The 18439-nt window shown below is 39.7% G+C and overlaps 1 protein-coding gene across 5 annotated transcripts in view; it reads left to right on the plus strand.

Moving 5' to 3' along the window:
- RPS6KC1 (ribosomal protein S6 kinase C1) overlaps window positions 1–18439 on the plus strand; it is a 95394-nt gene that overhangs the window by 34997 nt on the left and 41958 nt on the right. For 4 of the 5 annotated variants that reach the window (XM_074163644.1, XM_074163653.1, XM_074163679.1 and 1 more), the window contains 2 exons: window positions 8986–9104; window positions 17505–17597. In XM_074163644.1, coding sequence (XP_074019745.1) covers window positions 8986–9104; window positions 17505–17597 — 212 coding nt within the window. The remainder of the gene's footprint in view (window positions 1–8985; window positions 9105–17504; window positions 17598–18439) is intronic. The other variant, XM_074163670.1, reaches the window with a different exon arrangement.

Below are 18439 nucleotides of genomic sequence, written 5' to 3' on the forward strand. Positions count from 1 at the left end.
CTGGGGTTTCGTACCTGCTGCACAGCTTGAAGCCTCACAATACATGTAAAGGTGACTTGTAGCAACACCTACAAGCCAACAGGTAGGGCATGATGCAGAGATGACTCTGAATGTGGTTGCTTAGCATGTGGCTGTTAAAGAATGAATAATATGTGACAAGGCGGACCTTAAAAATCTGTCCTTTCTTCCCTTTTCTGGAGGACACAGCTAGCTGCATTGGCTTGGTGTTGATCTGACCTTTCCAAGATTTCTGAATCTGTCCTCATAGCAGCTCCTTGCCAAGTTGCTGCTTGTGCCCAGCCTCTTTGACAGACATCTCTTCCTGCCTGCACAGCCTTTTATCTCAGCTCTTGTTAGCCAGCACTTCGCTGCAGCTAAGTGCATTAATCTTTTTTTGACTGTTGCTATGTGGGGTTTCTGCCTCCCATCAGAAGACCTAGTAGATTTGCCACACTTCTTCCAGCATACAGTGTAGACAAAACAGACTACTCTGGGTTGCAGGGCCGCTTCTGGCCTTAGGAGAGAAAATTGAAGTCTCTGGCTGCAGAATTAAATGCCTTGGGCAGTGTAGGTGAACTGAGGCAAATTACTAGCTGGAATAGAAAAATGGCAGAGAAGTGTTTAAGGGCATGATGCTGCATAATATTCAGTGCTCTGATTACTGCCCTCCCCCTCTTCCCCCAGTTGTTGCATATATAACTTCTCTCTTTTCACATCCTCCTTTTCTCTTTTGCTGTCCTCTTTCCCTCTTTTCCATTCCAGTATCTTAAAATAGCCTTTCTAACTTCAGAGGTAGAAGGACTAGTATAGGTTTGATCTCTACAGGACTTGCCGCTGGTTCTTCTGTTTCAGAGATTTTAGTGATTGCTCATGGAAAGATGCCATTTCCCATAGTGCTATATAAAAGTGCGTATGAATTCCATTTAATACATAGATATGAGTACTATTAGGCCATCAGGACTGATTAATCTCATAATTGTTTTTTTCATCTGTCTGTCTTTTTTTTTTATTCTGCAATACTTTATGCTTCAAACTACAGTAACTTGTTCTTACTTTGTAGGGGTAGTAGGTGTCTGTGTGCCTGGGTTCCCTCTGCTCTGAAACAAGGAGTGTTTGTGGTTGCTAATTCTAATTTAGACTCATCCTTTTAATTAAGAAGGAAAAGTGCAGAGAACTTGGAAAATCTTTTCCTCTCTTCTGTGGTGATGGCCTGTGAAACTTCTTTCCTTGCTCTGACTGTCAATGCTCTCCTCCTGTTCCTGTGGTGCTTGTGTTGGAGGACCTGCTGCTGCTGTCACCATTTTGTTTCCTCATGTGTGCTAGGATGCCACTGCTTGACCTTCTGGCTTGCAATGCTCACAGGAGTTTTTTTTCCTCTTATTCTTATGTAGTTTTACAGGAAAGTGTTCAAGAAGATTTCTCACAGTATGAAGTCTTACTTTGGTGAAATACCTTGCAGTTGAAGACTACAAGTTTTAGCAGATGGGTGGGAAGTTAAGCTTTTCCCCCCTGAAATGGTGTGTGCTCTGTGACCATTCATTTTAGTTTTTTCCAGATAGTCACACATGCTTATGAAAAGCTACCACCACCTTGTGGACTTAACATGAGAGTTCCTCTATAAACAGATGTTTGTTGATTAGTGTTTCTGGAAAGTTATGTTTCTTATTATCTTGAGTGTCACTGACTCCTGCTTTACTGGTCACTCAAACACCACACCATTCACCCACACCATTCTATGTAATCTTAACTGTGGCACATATGCCAACCATTTTTTTTTCCTAGAGAGGTGTTTACCTAGACATTTACACCACTGATGTGCAACCTTAGCTTTTCTACAGGATGCAGAATGGGTAACTTTACAGGAAGTGTAGATCTGTAAAGGTGTCAAGCAACCTACAGTGAAGATGATGTATAAAATACAGACATAATAGTTATAAGCACACTGGAAAGTTGAAAGAAAAATTCTTAGGTGTTCACTCACTGTCATTCATTTGTGCTTCAGCATGAGAGGTTTAAATTTTAAGTGGCTTTTTTTTTTTTCTTGGTTGCTAGAGTACAGTACTGTCCTGAATCTTCAAAAAGCAAGAAAAAATGTTTCTGATATTTTGACACTCTCAAAATGTTAAAAAAAAAAAATAAAAAAAATAAAAAAAGGAAAAAAGCTCACTTCAAAGTGTTTTACCATAATGGGCTTAACCTTGGTATTATTTTTTAATATTTACAGGTTTTTTTTCAGCTGCAGAATTTGGCCACCACCTCAAAGGAGCTCATCATTAATATAATATATAGCATACTAGAGATGATGAGCTAGCAGGCTTATTTCACAATTGCAAAGTGCCACCTGCTGCTAAAATCTATAACATCTTTCCTTGATGCTAAAGTGTCCATCTACCCCAGCACCTGCCACATTTCACTTAAGTAATTGTTCGAAAATTAAAGGTTACCTGCTCTACTGTGAAAGTTTGTGGAGATTTGTTCCAAAATCAGCAGCTCTTCCCCTTCCTGAAATAAATTTTGGGGTTATAAAACTGTGTCCAAAGTGGTCACAGACCTGTGCTGGATTATGAGTCGCATTGTCACTTACGGTGTGCCTGAGCTTTTGTTTGGCTAATATGGACAAAGGAGTCTGCTTCACATGATGTAAGAAGTGTTTGCCCTAAGAAGAACAGAGGTCCTCTTGAACCAATTAGGCAAAAATAACAGCTGGGCTGCCCACTAATAAGGAAGGTGCTGCTAAACCTCTTTTCATTGTGAGAAGAAATAAATCTTTTAAGGCTTACTCCCTTGCATTTTTATAGAGAGCACATCTTTGAAAAATTCAGCAATCCAGCTGGGTGATATGTGCAGGAAGACTGTGAAGAAGATAAAGAAACTTTTAAAAATAAAAAATGGTATTATAGCTGTTAGATTTGGCAATTATAAATGTTTCATTGAAGATTTCAGTATTTAGAGAAAGTTTTACTGTTTAAATTGTTAAGAACATGGAGTTTGGGGTTAGCACAACAGGCAGTCTCCCACGAGTTCCTTGTAGCCTGTTCTGCAAGAGGACATTCCTTCCTGGAGCAAATCTCTTCTGATATCTTCTTATAATAAAGGCAGCCCACGTATATTTTTAGTAACTCTGAGAGAAAAGCAGGAAGATTTAGAATATGGGGGTTACGGAGGACTGCGACAGTTAATGCTAACTTTTTAGCCTTACCTTTTCTGTGGAAATATCCACACCCTGGTTAAGCAGCTCGTTAGGCAGGGGGTGCACTGAGGTTGTCCTGACAGATTGGCTCTTCCTGAGGAAAATCTGTAATGCCCTGTGAGGGATGATTTGGAGGTGGTCAGACACAAAGGAAGGAAGGGATATCTAGAATTCCTGGGTGGGTGCTATACTGAATGTGGGATATTGTATATGTTAGTGGCAAATGGTGACAAGAGCTATATTTGTTTGTTAGCATCCGGTAAGGTATGCATCTTCCCTGTGACTTCATCCTGGATCTGTGGAGGAGAACAGTTAAAGACCAGAGCAAGTTTGAGAGCACTTCTGTGCATCTGAGGTGTGTTCTGTTAGTACCCCAAATTATTTCAGGGAAAAGGACAGATTTTTTTTCATGGTCCTTACCACTCAGATTTTTTGTTTTTTGTTTGAGTTTATTGGATATGGCCCCCTTCAATAGCTTTTTGCTATTAATATCTGAACATAAGTAATTTTCTTATACAATAGAACTACAAAAGACTTGATGCCTGAGTAAACAGTTAACTGAGCTGAACACTCAATACTTCAACATTGAGATAGCTGATCTTTCGAAGGTATGTACTCTTCTGAGGTGCTATGAAGCGTGAGTAGAAGACTCTTGAGTAGAAGACAAACGAAAATATTGCTCTTTTCCCAGATGCTACTATTATGTACCTGTTCTGTGGAAATGCTCCTTCTTTGTATTTTTCATGCAAATCAGTGGACTATGGGAAACCAAACAGGCAAGTCACAGATGAACTCAATGGCACAATTATTCTGATATTTGTGGTTTTCCTCTGTCGAACCCTCAAGATCATTTGAATGTTGTTAGGAATGTCTGTTTTTGTAAGTATATTGTAGCTGAGCCATCCTTAGAAATAAAAATTAAAGAACAAATTTTAAATCATTGGCTGCTCTCCTAATGTCCTGGCTACTGTTACTTTGGTCAGCGGGTGGCCTGGTCAGCCTTTCCAAAGCCAATTTTCATTTTAAGATATTTTTATTTCTTTGAAATAGGCAAAGCCTTTGGAAAATGAGGGAGCAGCCTGCCTTGTGCTTGTGTAGATGAAGGCTTATATGTGCAACAAAGTAGCTGTAGAGTTTTTATATTCTGTTTGCAGTAATAGTAAACAGAGCATCTAAAATAACCACTTGCACATTGCAACAAACACATCATCATTTGCTTAAAAAGAGTTATAATTACAGTTGACGAAGCATGGACACCATAAAAAATGCATTAGTTTGGCTTGACACATTAATTACCTGTTTTTGCAGATGTTTTTATATATTGTTGTGTGAACAGTTTACAAAATAATTACAGGAAAGTCATATGGAAAATAAACTAAGTGGGTGGTTTCTCGCCTTAATATTTTCATTCATGTGGATCTGCGTGAGGCACAGCTGCTCCGTAGCAAATGCAGAGGGAGAGAGAGGGAGAGAGACAGGGAATCTTGAGGGGTTTTTATTCTAAGGTCTCTATGATCAGCCTTGCTACACTTTTATATCTTGCTTTAGCAGTGTAGTTTTTAAACATGTAAAATGACATTGCTGTTTTAATCCCCATGATCAGGAGGGGCGAGAAGCTTTGATCCTGATCAGATGAAACGTAAATCTTCTAGTATCTAGGAAAATAAATGAAAAATCAATATTATTTTAAGCAGGATGATCTTTTATGAGCAGTTGTAAAGATTCATCAAAGGCTTTGACACAGTTTAAACATTTCCTGTTTGCTGCCATTTAAAGAAAAATGCCTTTCAAGTTATAAATTGTAATTAAAGAGAGATACCTCTTTAGATTATTGTGGGCTAACCGCAGAATGGAAATAGGAGCTCAGTATGTTCACACAGTGTTTAAATCAAAAGGTCTTAACTAGGAATAAATTAGTGGATTCTTTCAAGAGTACACATTTTGCATAGCTAGAAATACTATCCCATAACAAAATGCAATATTGCCTTTAAAGAAAAAAACAGCATAAGTCTGCACCACAGCTTTAACATCTGTCAAAGATAAGGATTTGTTCTACTAGCACTGTGTTTTAGTGATTTATTAGGTTTTAAGCGAAAAGTTCTATGACCTGAAATTTGGCATAAATGCTAAACATTATCTTTAGTTTAAGGGGGTCTTTATTATTACTCATCAACCTGTGTTTAAGGCTTTTTAAGCAACACTTTTTTCTAAATTTTATTAGATTTTAGAATTCATTCACAGATTTTTGTGAGATACTGGCTGTTTAAATGGGAATTTGTATTAGAATGTTTCTTTTTACCTTTTCTTGGTTAAACTAATATAAAGAATAAAAAGCAAAAATCCCACTTCCATAAATCCAATTCTCAAGCATTCACCTGTTAAGGTATTCAGAGATTGAATTGTTAATGAACATACTCACAAATAAGATGCAAGAACTTGTTGAGTAAATGTTGTTTTGTGAATCCACACCCTCTTTTATGACTGAAGATTTTAATGAGTGAACAGTTTGCAAATGTTATTTAACAAATCACTCAGGAAGGAAAAGTAGAAGGAAAACTGAAATTAATGTCTTGTGAAAGTAGGGAGAACAAAGACAGCTCTAAGGGGACATCCTTGCTTGTTTGCCTTAATTACTATAAAATTACTGAGGCATTGAAAAAAAAGGCAATAAATGTCCCAACTAAATACACGTAACTAACAATTAAGCAGTAAGCTTGACTTTTATGATAGCCTTAGACACTAACCTAGCAGTTTTCTACCAGTCTGCTTGAGGAAAATGCTGGCTGAAGAGTTTATTTTTACTGTGAAGATGACTTGTTTTCCCTGAGCAACTACCACTTTGTGTGTCTAAGAGAATGTGGATGATCACCAGTGGATCGGCACAAGAAAGTTTTATGGTGCTGTAAGATTAAATGTAGAGATGAAAGCAAGAGCGTTAGTCATGTTTAAAGAAATTGCAACACACACAGTATTTTATAAATGTAGCTATTCTCTTCTGATAAAGCCAAATCCAAGTTCAAACAATTGAGTTGTGTGGTTTTGTTTTTTTTTTTTGTCCTAGATTGAAATAAGAGACTGGCAGTTTCATCTAGGGGAATTTACCCACATGAGTCCTACCAAGTGGAGGCTGGTATTAGAGGTGCTGGACCTGGTACAAAGTCCCCTCTGTCTTTAGAATGAGAGAAACTACTGAGAAATTGTTACATATCCATAATATTGTCGCTGAAAGTACACTGAATTTTTGACTGTCCAGCTTCTTCCCAAACCAAGTGTAGTCCAAGGTGTTTGCAGAGCAGGGCTGTGTCTCTCTGTCCAAGGAGGTGACTATCACTTTTCCTTCCTGCTGTGAAGTGGATAATAACATTTACAGCAGAGCTTGGAGTCTCTTCTACTTATTCTTGGTGGAGTCTGTGTGATGGTTCTGTGTGTTTAGGTAGCTTGTAGTCAGGAAAGGGAGGGGGAGTCTTTATTTTAACAGGGTCAAAAGGACACTGTGGCAACATAAAGGGAAAAAGAGTCTCTGCCTTCTTCATTCTCTGAGTTTAAGGACTGATAAAAGAAAGAGCAATGATTCATCCCCTCTTGTATGGGGCAGGAGGAAAACAGATCTAGAGCTTACAGCAGAGGAACTCTCCATGAACTTTCTGAAGAGACCTTGTACTTAACTTTTCGTTATTATCTGCCATCTTGAAAATGTTATGGGGAAATTGAGCAGTCGGGTAATCTGCTTCTTCTCCTTTATGAAGAAGTCGGGGTTAAAGCAAGCCACATCTGGCTGACTGAAGGATCAGAGCGATTCCTCCTGCCTGAGCTGCTGGAGAGACATGGCTGCAGTCTACCCCTTCTTTGGGTCCTGCCAGTAGTGAAACTGAGTGCAGATTTCTGAGAGGGGCTTGCTTGTACCTGCATGTACTCTGTGTGGACATGGTTGACCACAAACAGATGGATGCAGGCAGAAGGATTTTGGCTTTAGAGACACCTACATAACCACAGGCAGCGTGAGCAGACCAGCCTCTTTTGAACTACTGCTGGTTAGGGAAAGACCTGCTGTTCAGGTTCTCTGGTAGCTGCCCCCCAGGTCCATGGTCCAGGTCTTGGACATTTTGTCTGAGTTGCCTGCTTATCTGGCCTGAAGTTTATTGGTGTATCTTATGCACAAAAGATAATGAGCACACTCGTGCAGAAAATAGTGAGGAGTAGAGTTTAATAAGAAGGTAAGACAGACGGTAGTGGTCAGGTAAAGGGCTGAGTCGGGCAACCGTATTGACCAGCAGCATGCTTACACACGTTCAGCCTGTGTAATTCCCACCTCTGTTTTCACATGGTTGTGCCCCTCCTCCAGCTTGACCACTTCTTTTCCTCACCTTTAATCCTGCCCGTAAATATCTCATGTGTTATACATTGCCACAGTTGCCCTGAAAACCTCCCACAGTAGGTTTTGCCTGCAAGGTTTACAGAGTAAGTTTTCCCTTAGATGTCCCGTAATAAGTTCTCCCTTTTTTATGATGCTCATTCTTGATAACCCACAATAATCCCCCCCCTTTTTTTTTTCTTATCAGTTACAAAGTTTCTGGTTGAACTTCTTCAAGGTTATACTCAGAGGTTCCTTTCATGGTCCATTGATCAGTGTCTTATGAGTTCTAGCCTTTGTTATTGTCTCTGTTATCTGCTGTTTGTTAGGGTTTGCGTATTTGCGTGTTTAATTTATTACCTCTCCTGTTCCTTGCCTTGTCTTTCATGTTGAGTAGCTGTTAAGCAGATATCCTTGCAGTTCCTTGCCCTGTGTGAGCATCGCTTTGTGAGAGGTGCTGGCTCACACCTGTCGGTGCAGAAGCTTGTCACAGCCAAGGCTGTGTATCTGAAAGTCTCGGCTGGCCTCGTTTATGGCTGGAAGAGACTGTCAGGGCCATATGAAGTCTCTGCTATTGCTCTGATGTCTTCTGGGACAGTTGTCCATAACTATTTTTCAGTGTAGTATTCTCCATTCTCTGTTACAACAATTGTGGCTCACAATCTTTTTATCTTTGCTTAGTGGTTGAATGGTTGGGTGTTGTCATCACAAATGGAGTCTATTATAACAACATACTGCATGTGATGTGAATGCCTAAACATGAACTGTTCAAGTTTTGGAGTGAGTACAGAATTTATGTGGTGTCACAGTATTCTCACTTCTTGGAAGAGTGTGGAAAGACTAGATATAGCACAAAGGTTGTTTGGTCATCTGGGAACTGAAGTAGTTGGTGCAAGCGCTTCTTCATTTCTTGCTGTGTCACCCCAAGCCAACAGGCAAGGAGCAGGTAGCATCAGAAAGTTGTGAGCAAGAGTTCGTGGTGTCTCTCATGTTGCCTTCTGGCTATTGATAGCATTTCTGACTTTCTTTTATCCTTAGGAAAGCCCATGTTAGAAACATGGGGAAAAAGCAAGTTTCTCTATTGTTTTGTTGTAAGTGTCTTATTTTGTCCTCCCTAATTGATTTTTTTTTGGTGGGGGGGGTACAACATTTAGACCAGTGGTTTGTTTTAGTTCTTACTTATGTTACCATAGGAACATACACCAGATCACAGGAAAATGAGGAAAGACTTTTTATTTACCTTAGTCTATAGCAAAGCTTAAATTGTTATTTTTGTAGAACTCTGAGATCATAGTACTTACTTCTTATAAGATGCATATCTGTAGGTTTGATTATGAATAACCCAAAGGAAATCAAAAAGCTAGAATCAAAGCAGTCACGTACTTTGATTACTTAGTACCTCTCTCTCTCTCTAGAAAAAATAACATTCTTTTTCTCTGTTGAGGTGAATCAAGTCCAACTCGTCGAGAAGCAGTGAAAAGGAAGACGGCAGAATACCTTATGCGTGCAGAAAAAATTTCTAGTCTCTACCATAAATCCTCTGAAGATGCATCCATTTCTATGGTAAGCTTTAATTTCTTTTTTTTCTGAACCAGAATTTGATAGAATTAAATTATCCTGTCTTTTAACAAAGCATATTCAAGCTTGAGGTTCAAAAACTGTCCATATTTTCTCTCTTTCAGGAGGCCTGAGGAGTATTTTGATGTTATATTTCTATTAAGTTGCTGTTCTTTCTGATTCTTCTTGGTTGTATTTCAGAGCATTACAGGGAATGCTTGATTTAATCCAGGCCTATTTGTTCACATGCTGTCTACTCTGCAGTTAATGATGTAAACTTTTTAAATTATGCTAAAGAATTTAAAGGTAAAGCAAAAAAACCCCACCAGAATAACATTTCTTTTGACTTTCCCATGGGAATGTTGCTTGGTCCTGCAGGGAGTAGAGAGGCTGTTGGTTTCTTTAGCCTAGCACGCGATGGTGTATCAGAAATGGCTCAAGCACATGACGGGGAATGATCCATGAATTTCCCACGAAGTACATACTTAACTGAGCAAAGGTTCTTCCTGATCTCTGCAGATGTCTTCTTGGATGTGCTTGAGTGATCAGCTGCTTCTTGATTTTTGAAGAGTTTCTGTAGTAATTCCTACCTTCGTAAGCAGAAACACCCTTATCTGTACTTGTACAAAAAAACCAAAGCAAGCTTATTCCAAGACACCCTCAAATTTCTACTTTGCCCTTCCCCAGCTAATTCCTTTGGGACTTATCTGTTCTTACATTGGACTTTTACTGCAGTCGTGTGTGATTGTCAGTGGCCACCCTATTGTAGTAAATATGAAAGTTACCAACTTCCTATCTATCTCTTTACATTTTTATCAAGTGAGGACAAAAGGGGCAGAAGATTATTGCTGCTTATTTTGCACAGATCTAAAAATGCTTTAAGGAGACCACTGCTGCAAAAATGGGAAGCCTTATAAAATCCGACTGCCTAATAAGTGAATTAAAAAAGCAGTGGTTTTGCTTTTTTTATGTTGAGGGCCCACAAGTACAATTTTGAGGATGTTCCAAATGGGATATATTTTGTGAGATTTGGAGTCTTGCTGCTGCTATGAATTGTACTTTGAACAATTTAGTATTTTGGACTGATATGAACTCTTACTAGGTAGTCTTTCTTTGGGTCAAACATCCGTGAAAATGGGGAAGAATCTATATTGAATGAAAACCTCAGTATATTTGGAAACTGCAGAACAAGAAAAAAAAAACATTAACAACCTGTATTTGCCTTTTTATAAGATTAAAAACTAATTGTGGTCGGGAAGGAGGAAGAAGTGAGTTACTTTACCTCTCAAGTTCATATATAAAAATGCATTTCCTCTTTTATGAGGTACTGAATAAGGCACATGCCTTCTTTACAGATCCAAAGGAAAGCAGGATTAATTGGGGTAAGACAAGAAAAAAAAGCTAGTGAGAATAGAATGCTATTCTCCTTCTGTGTTGAAACTCAAAATTGACAAGTTAGGGCAATTCTGACTTTGTGCAAGGGAAATGTTGCACCTGGCTTATTCTCCTTTTTACAAAAGAAGCCATGTTTCCATGATTTGCCTTTGCTTTACCTAAGTCTGTACGTGTATTTTAATATCTTTTATTTGCTGCTCTTCATAATGCATGAACTTCACTTTTATCTTAGAGCTTTGGAATTTGCTGGCATCAAGGGCAGATGGTGCTGGTGGGTCACAATGGTTGTGATGAGGAGCAGCTTGTCTCCAAGTTTATAGCTGAAAGATAATCTCCCAAAGTTATTGTAAGGGTAATGGTAGGAACCACTAAGAATTGGTGTGCTCTGTGCTTTGGCTTAGTGTCTTAAGGAAAGTGAGGAATGTGACTCTTCCTGCACATTGGTTGCTGAGCAGACCTGAATTCTTGTACCTTAGTTACTGCTTATTCTTTTTGCTGCCCAAGATAGGTTATATTGGAGTTTGCATGAATTATTTCACCCCATGCAGACAGTGATAAGTGCACTGAAATGACCTGCATCTATATACAGTGTGATTCTTGGGAGATACTAGTGGAAACATGCAGATATTTTGTGTCTTTCTCCTAAAGAAATGAAGACTATAGGGTACAAGGTTAGTGCGTATGCCTACTTCCACCGTCACTTCATGCCAGCTTGATATTTCTCTAGCTGCTATTTACATGCCTTTGGTCATGCTGGGGCAAGACCGGTGTGTTAGCACTAGCACCTCCTACTGCTGTAAGTCATGCTGACTGATACTGTCCCTCGTTCAAATGCTGGTGCTTGGACAGGATATAAATGCGTATGTTTAAATAACACTGTACAATGCCTTTTTTGCTCACATGAGCCTGTAAAGAGATCTCTCATCACTTCCATTCTGGAGGGACACTGGAGTCTTTGAGAAGAATCGCTGCATTACTACACTTAGGAAGCCTTTCCTAGAAGCATGGCCAAGTGCTGTTACACTGGTTAGCCCAGCACAGTTTAAACCATTTAACTGAAATTGGTTTGGGACAAATACTGTTCCCTAGCAGTATCTGTGCCTATATTACAATTGGCAGAGTGCAGTTTGGTTGTGGGAAGCATGGTTCAGTGCAGGGAACTTCATAGGCAGTGAGGGTGTTGAGACTGTTTACACTTTGGAGGAAGAGGTCTGATTAGTAAGCAAGCAGCGGCATTTAAGGCAAAGTGTTCTTGTTCATGACCTGATGTTACAAGGCACAACTGTTTTGTCACCCATGTCTGGTGTTAGATAGCTTTGTGTTCCCTCTTGTGCCCTTCCAAGGAACAGCCACAGTGATCAGCATCAAAACTAGGCTCACCTGGCCTCCTTAGACATGTCATTTTACTTTTTTTTTTTCACCCACCAGGCCAGAGAAATGTCCAGCAAGGGAAGAGGTAAGCTCAGAAGTGTAGGGTCAATTATTGTCCTGCACCCTCAGACTCTTATATCCCCCAAAAGCTCGGGCTGCCAGCTGTGTGCTGAACCATGTGCAGCAGTCTCAAAAGACTATGCCTGCTAAATGCACCCCAAGCCGTCTATTTGCCATCTGAACACTATGTGATGGTAAAGCATGGCATTTTCTCTGGGAACCTGGGGCAGAAGTGAGCTAATCTGCTGCTGCCCAAAATCCCAGGCCCTTGGGTTTTTGAAGACCAGATTTCCCTATAGGTGAAGACCTGGCATTTCAGAGCTGAGAAGCAGAAATTACCTTTGATGCCATGGAAACAAAACGAAGAACAATAGTAGTTTGTTACTTTTTTTTTTTTGCCTCAATAAAAAGCCGATAGTTGTAGCCCTCAAGGGTAGCATCCTTAGCAACCACCCTGTTGGTGGCAAGTCTGAATGGTGAAGAAAGGAGCACAAAAGGAGGTGTTTGGAGAATCCTTGGCACTGTTTGAAAAAAAAAAAAAAGAAAAATGATTATGGGTAGAGGGCTTAAGAATGGATAGAAGATTTCTTAAGGCTGTAAAGAAGCACAGGGAACTGACGCAGTTGTGACTGACCATGAACTGGGAACTACTTGACAGGGTCTTGTAAACATTAAGAAAAGCCTTGCTGTGAGTGGGAGGTGTGGAGACAGCTTCTGGAGGCTGTAAACAGGCGTGCAGACCTTCTGGAAAAACAAGCTGCAGCAAAAGTGTCCTTCTCTTCCTCCTCTGGCGCAGCACAGCAGTCTCAAGGATCTTCTTGACGACAAATGCTCAAGAATGCTGTGTGACGGCAGCAGCAGGCCATTTTGCAGATTCTCAAGCTGTGTTTTCTTCTTTGCCCCTTTATAAGTAGCAGCTCTTGGGAAGCCACCTCCAAACCTGAGTGGGAGCTGCAGTAACAGCCTTTGAATTACACTGGATTGACCATCAGAAAGCTGCAGTCTTACATAGCTGTCAGCTGTGAGGCCCAGCATAGCTACACGTATAGGCTGTGTATTCCTTTTAACATTTTTGGTATATTTATAATGCATATTTTTTTCACTCTTTGAAATTATTTTTGGTTGTACTTATGCTCAATTTCTTATATTCTGAATTGTCTCTTTTTGCACTGTTATAAAAGCTGTTGTCTTTTAAAATGTCAATTATTTTTGATTTTCAAAGCAATTTAGTAACAAAAGTTACATGCAAGCCTGATGCCCAAACAGGAAAAGCAGTCTTCAGTCTTTGTAGTTTTCATAGGACACCTTACTTCCTAAAATTCTCATTAAATGTGCATGAAAATTGCATGAAGTATAAAGAAAACATACTGCTGTAGTTCTCTGAGATGTAAATTTAACATAAAATAAGAAATTCAGTCTCAAGGCTTCCAAGATAACATTCTGCACTCCTGTCTGATGCTAGTTCCAGATGTGCTTGACCTCGGATGTGTCCCAGCTTCAGGGGAGATGCAGTCCCAAACTGGTGATCAGTGGGGGCCTTCTGAAGCACACTATAGCTCTGTCTGTGTTCAGATGCATGCAGAGATGCAGCCTTGTTTTCCTGTGGTGCAGAGTGAGGAAGGGGCCAGGATGTTCTGCCAGGTCAGGAGACCTGGATGCTCTTTCACACCCGTGGTGTGGAGCCTCGCATCTCAGGCCAGCAGTATCTGCTTCAAAACAAGGCATCTCCTGCCTGCAGCTGAGGGTCTGGCCGTGCTACGGGGGGATGGTTGCTGAAGTCTCCAGTCATAGACTTCTGAAGGGTGAGGGGAGACGGCATTTTGATGTGCAGCTCTGCACTGGTGTTTGTGAAAGTGTGCGTGTTTTTTTTTTTTTTTTTTATCCTGAGGTTCTGTGTTGACTGCTGTCAAAGGTGGCAGCACGAGCTGTAGAATCATTTCCCATCAGATGTTGTTTGTGTCACTGGGCTGGGGATAGTGCTCTTCCTTTAAATTAGATTAACATGAGAGGCTTTTCCTCTTGCTTGGCTGGTGGTGCACTTCTCTTTTTCCCCTTGCTCTTACAACTGCTGGCAGTGATGCCAAAGCTGAGGCAAGAGCTATTGCCATATTTCATTGTGTAGCTTGTAAAACTAGAGCTTTCCGAAGGCAAGTGGTGGCCACAAGCTGTTGGGTCTTTGCAGAGCCCAGCAACACAATCAGCATCATCCTTTTCCATTTGAAATTAGCATATGCCAGCCAAAAGCTGGTGGTGGGAAAGGAACTGGTGACACGGATCCCAAATCAGATAACTCCAGCTGTGCAGCTCAGTGTAGTCTGGAAATAGTTTCAAAACATATAGGGCCTAACCACAGAGGAGAAGGTCCTGGGATACCTGAGCAGCATGCTGAGCATTTGGACAGGCTGCTGAAGGCCTTCTGCAAGCAGAGGTAGCCTGCCACTTTCTCTAGAATATAAATGCCTTATTTCTAAAGGCAAATGAAGCCTTTGAATTTTTGTTACTCTCCTTTTCTATTTTGTTCCTCTATTTTTAATGAGAGCGCTGTTATTTAGTTATTTTTCTTATTGCTGGCTAGATGCTGAGCTTGGATTTTTACTCTATTCAGAAGAGCAGGCAGCTTCATAGAATGCTTAATTGCTGTAGTTCTGGGAATTGAGTATTTAGAGTTTTCTTCCAGCTTGGTTCGCAACAGAAGGTGATACCTCCCCATCACTGGACTCCAATATTAGATTTTGCAATAGTTAAACCGAAGTACAGTAAAGAGCAAAAAATAACCTGAAACGACTGGGAGCTGTGGACGTGATTGTTAACCATTTTAAGGTAATGTTACCTGAAACAAAAGCTCTCGAAACCAGAAGTAGTTTAGAGAGGAGATATTGCTTTATTTGAAGTCGGGTGCTAGGTGGAAATCCACAAATCTAGCACACCTTACTGGGGATATTCACCCATTATTTATATACAAAAAGATTCTCATTATTCTGCCTGCCTGATACATAACTCCCCCCAAAGCTCACATATTCCTTAGGATGACCGAATACCCCTTTTGCACATGTGTATTAAATTTTGCAGCTTCAGCAAAACACTTCTGTGCAGGTGTGAGTTTGTTCCTCAGTGGTCATTTGGGTAGGGATACTCTTCCTCACATTATCCTTTTAAGGTATCGAGTCATCTCAGGACAGTAAAAGTTTACTGTAAGTTTGCCAGCTTCTTGAGGATGATAAGGGTATTCCTTGAAGTAGCCACAGCTCTGTCCTAATTGGTGTAGGAGTACATACTTTGACATATGAGAGAACCTTGAAGTGATTAACTACTTCTTGTTATCCCGTCCTTATCACTATCAGCTCAGGGGCTGTTTTCTCACAGAGTAAGAAGCTCAGTAATTAACTATTTTCTCACACAATAAGAAGGTTAGTGGGAAGCAAACAACATTTTAATTAGCATATGGTTATAAACAAAGCAGAGGCCTGTTCTTGGGAACAGTGAGAAGTGTCTGTAGAATGCGTATACGGAAAGCAGTGTGTATACCCGGTATTACTGACTCTGCCACCACTGGTGATATTTTAGAGAGGGACCCAAAAATACATACCGGTTTTCTTGGGTTCTTCAGACATGATGGGTGCAGAAGTCTAATTCTATATTGTTATTAGCCAACTATTAAGTGCTGTAGAGATGTGTGAACTTAATTCATGGTTGAAATGTTATGCATAAAAGAAAATTTTAAAAGCTTGATTATGGAGGAATGGTTATAAAATGTAATAGCATGCAGAGAAAGTGGAAATCTTTTATAATAGTCTAGAGGATTTGGAAATACTCTCTTTCATTAAATGTATTCCTTAGAATGCTTTTGAAATCTTGTCATGAATAAACTCAGTGTTAGTACAGCTTTTTGTTTCAAAGCAAATATTTCGTTATTGCAGAAAAATTGCATACTCTTAAAGTACAACCAAACAAACGAACTCCCTCGACCTTTCAACAGCTCACTAGAATGTGGAACCTAAATTAGATTTGGAGAAGAAACTTCATGTAGTGGGTTTTTTAGTGATTTGTAGAATCTGGGCTGTTTTCTCTTAACTGCTGTTGGTACTCTTGCTTGGCAGTGTTTACATGACAAAACAATTATAAGACCCAGACAAATAAATGAAGAGAAATAATAAACTCTTTTGAACATCAAGCCCAGTAGGTGAATATAAAAGAAAGGCACGGTTTTCTCCATGCTTCTTGAACATGTGTTTATGACCCTTTCTTTTGAATTTTGCGGGCAATGCTTAAATAAGTGTTGATTTTTGGTAAAGAATTTGGAAGGAGAGAAGGTGGTTGACTGGCATCATGAAGGGGAACCTGTTTTGGGGAGGGCTTCGAGAAGGTGCTCGGGCCTTTGAGGATAGTACAGTAAGGATACTAGAGGGAAAACACTATTGAGGAGGCAAATGGAATTTACCTTGTTCGGGTTCTTCAGTTTTTCTGGGAGTTTCTGATCTTAAGGGAAAATTTCTTGGATTTCATCTGCAGCATAATTGCTTGTCAGCAGTTTTCCTTTATGACATATTTGTTAAATATTGCCTCAGGATGCTGAAATTAGATAAACAGCTTTTGCGTCTTAGAAGCCTAAAAATCAAGGAGTTTCACCTTCCTCTTCCCTTACCTCTGTGCAATAGAAGTATACTTGGGGAGGCCAGGTTATGCTTTAAAGGAGTTTGGCATTCAATGGCTGTGCAAAGGAAGTTACCTTATTTGCGAGGAAGAGATCCAGGTCTGTGGTTCTAATAGAAGCTGCATGTTGAATTTTTGGAGGAGGATCTAATGAATTCTCTCAGTTGGCAACTAGAAACTTCTGAATCTGTTTGTTAATGTGCCAGAGGTATATGCAATGCTTAAGAGGTTGATCTTTGTCTCAGAAGACTTCCACTTAAAATGTTGTTCCCTCCTCTGACATGCAAGCTTTGAGTTTGCCCTGAGAAACTACAAAACATAGCACAGACAAAAATCTGTGCGTATTAACTACTTGAATAGTTAGCACCTGCCAATTCTCTTTCAATGGTGTTGATTTCTAGATTAATGATACCTAGCTAGCTACCTTTTTCTAAGGCAGTTTTAGAATAGTTTTTGTTGTGTGCCTTGTTATTAAAAGGATTTCACAAAGCTCACTAGAGAACGAGAGAACCCTGTTTATAATTCTGTATTTTATGTTCTTCAGACTTAAAAAGCCTCTAATTTGCTTTCTCCTCCTCAGTGATCTCTGAATTATTTTGTATCCAGAATACCTGTAAGGCTTTGATTGATTATTGTGATGGGGTAAGAATTGAGTAATCGATTGCCAGGTTCCATTAAGCATAAAAAGTATAAAAATTCATTATTTCTTCTTTTTAAAATTTTTGTTTTCAATGTTATCTCAATTTTTTTATTTACTTGCAAGTTGTTTTTTTCCCCCCACTAAGGACAAACAGAAAACTTCTCCTTTCATCTTCACTCTCTCTGATTTATGATAAATTTAGTTTCCTTCGGCCTGGCATTTGCTTCAGCAGGCAGTCTTCCTTCAAGTACCACCCTGATTGATGTATAATCTTTGATATCTTCCATTAGCCTCCAGGATCACTAAGTTCAAGGCCCACTTGGAACCTAAGGAGCCCTGCCGAGGAACTGAAGGCCTTCAGAGTCCTTGGGGTGATTGACAAGGTAATTCTTCAGTGTCTCTTCAAGAGTTCAGTCATAAATCGACTGCATGCTGACATTTTGTCTTTGAAGCTGTGGATCTTAAGGATATGAAACAAAAGGGGAAAATGACTCAAATGCATCTGCACTTTAAAATAACAAAAGTAGAAGAAAAAAGGCTTTTATCTAAGCAATTCATGTAAGGTCATGCAAAATATATTTGAGCTAAAGGATAAGGTACATGTTTGGTGGCATTCAATAGGATGAGGCCTGTTTTTCAAAAATGAAGTCATGGTTACAATACTGGGGTAAGGACGAGCAGATGAGTTTTCAGTTGAATAAACTGGTGGATACTTGAAATATAGAGGGGTAAAAATTCCTGCTTTTGAACTGTCACTTGAAATGGGGGCTGGGGATGCACATGACTGTTCTCCTTCCCTGAGAATTTGGAATTGAAATCCCCAGCAAAGACGAAGATTGGGCAATGAAGCCAAGCTTATTTTTGACTTATGCAAATAATGTCTTCCAAAATCCCAGGGTAATACCCCTCTGTAAACAGTAAAGGACCAAACGGATTTTTCCCAAGCCTCATTAAGAGACCAAAAGAATTGCTGCATTGTTTTGATAATGCTGATTAGTTATCAACTTACCAAATATTTTTACGATGATGTATTATTCAGCAATGTGGCTGTGGCTAATGCAGACTGTAAAGGCTCATTTCCTTTTTGCCACGCCAATTCCCTTGTGCCTTTGGGTAGTTCCTTATGTAGTCCCTGGCTTGTGTGTGATGTACTGGTGCATGGTCTATTTATGCATTTGTAACGTGCATCAGAAAACCTGTAGCTGATCTCTTAAGGTCTGTATTT

This window comes from Numenius arquata, chromosome 2, assembly GCF_964106895.1.
Source record: "Numenius arquata chromosome 2, bNumArq3.hap1.1, whole genome shotgun sequence".
NCBI lineage: Eukaryota > Metazoa > Chordata > Aves > Charadriiformes > Scolopacidae > Numenius > Numenius arquata.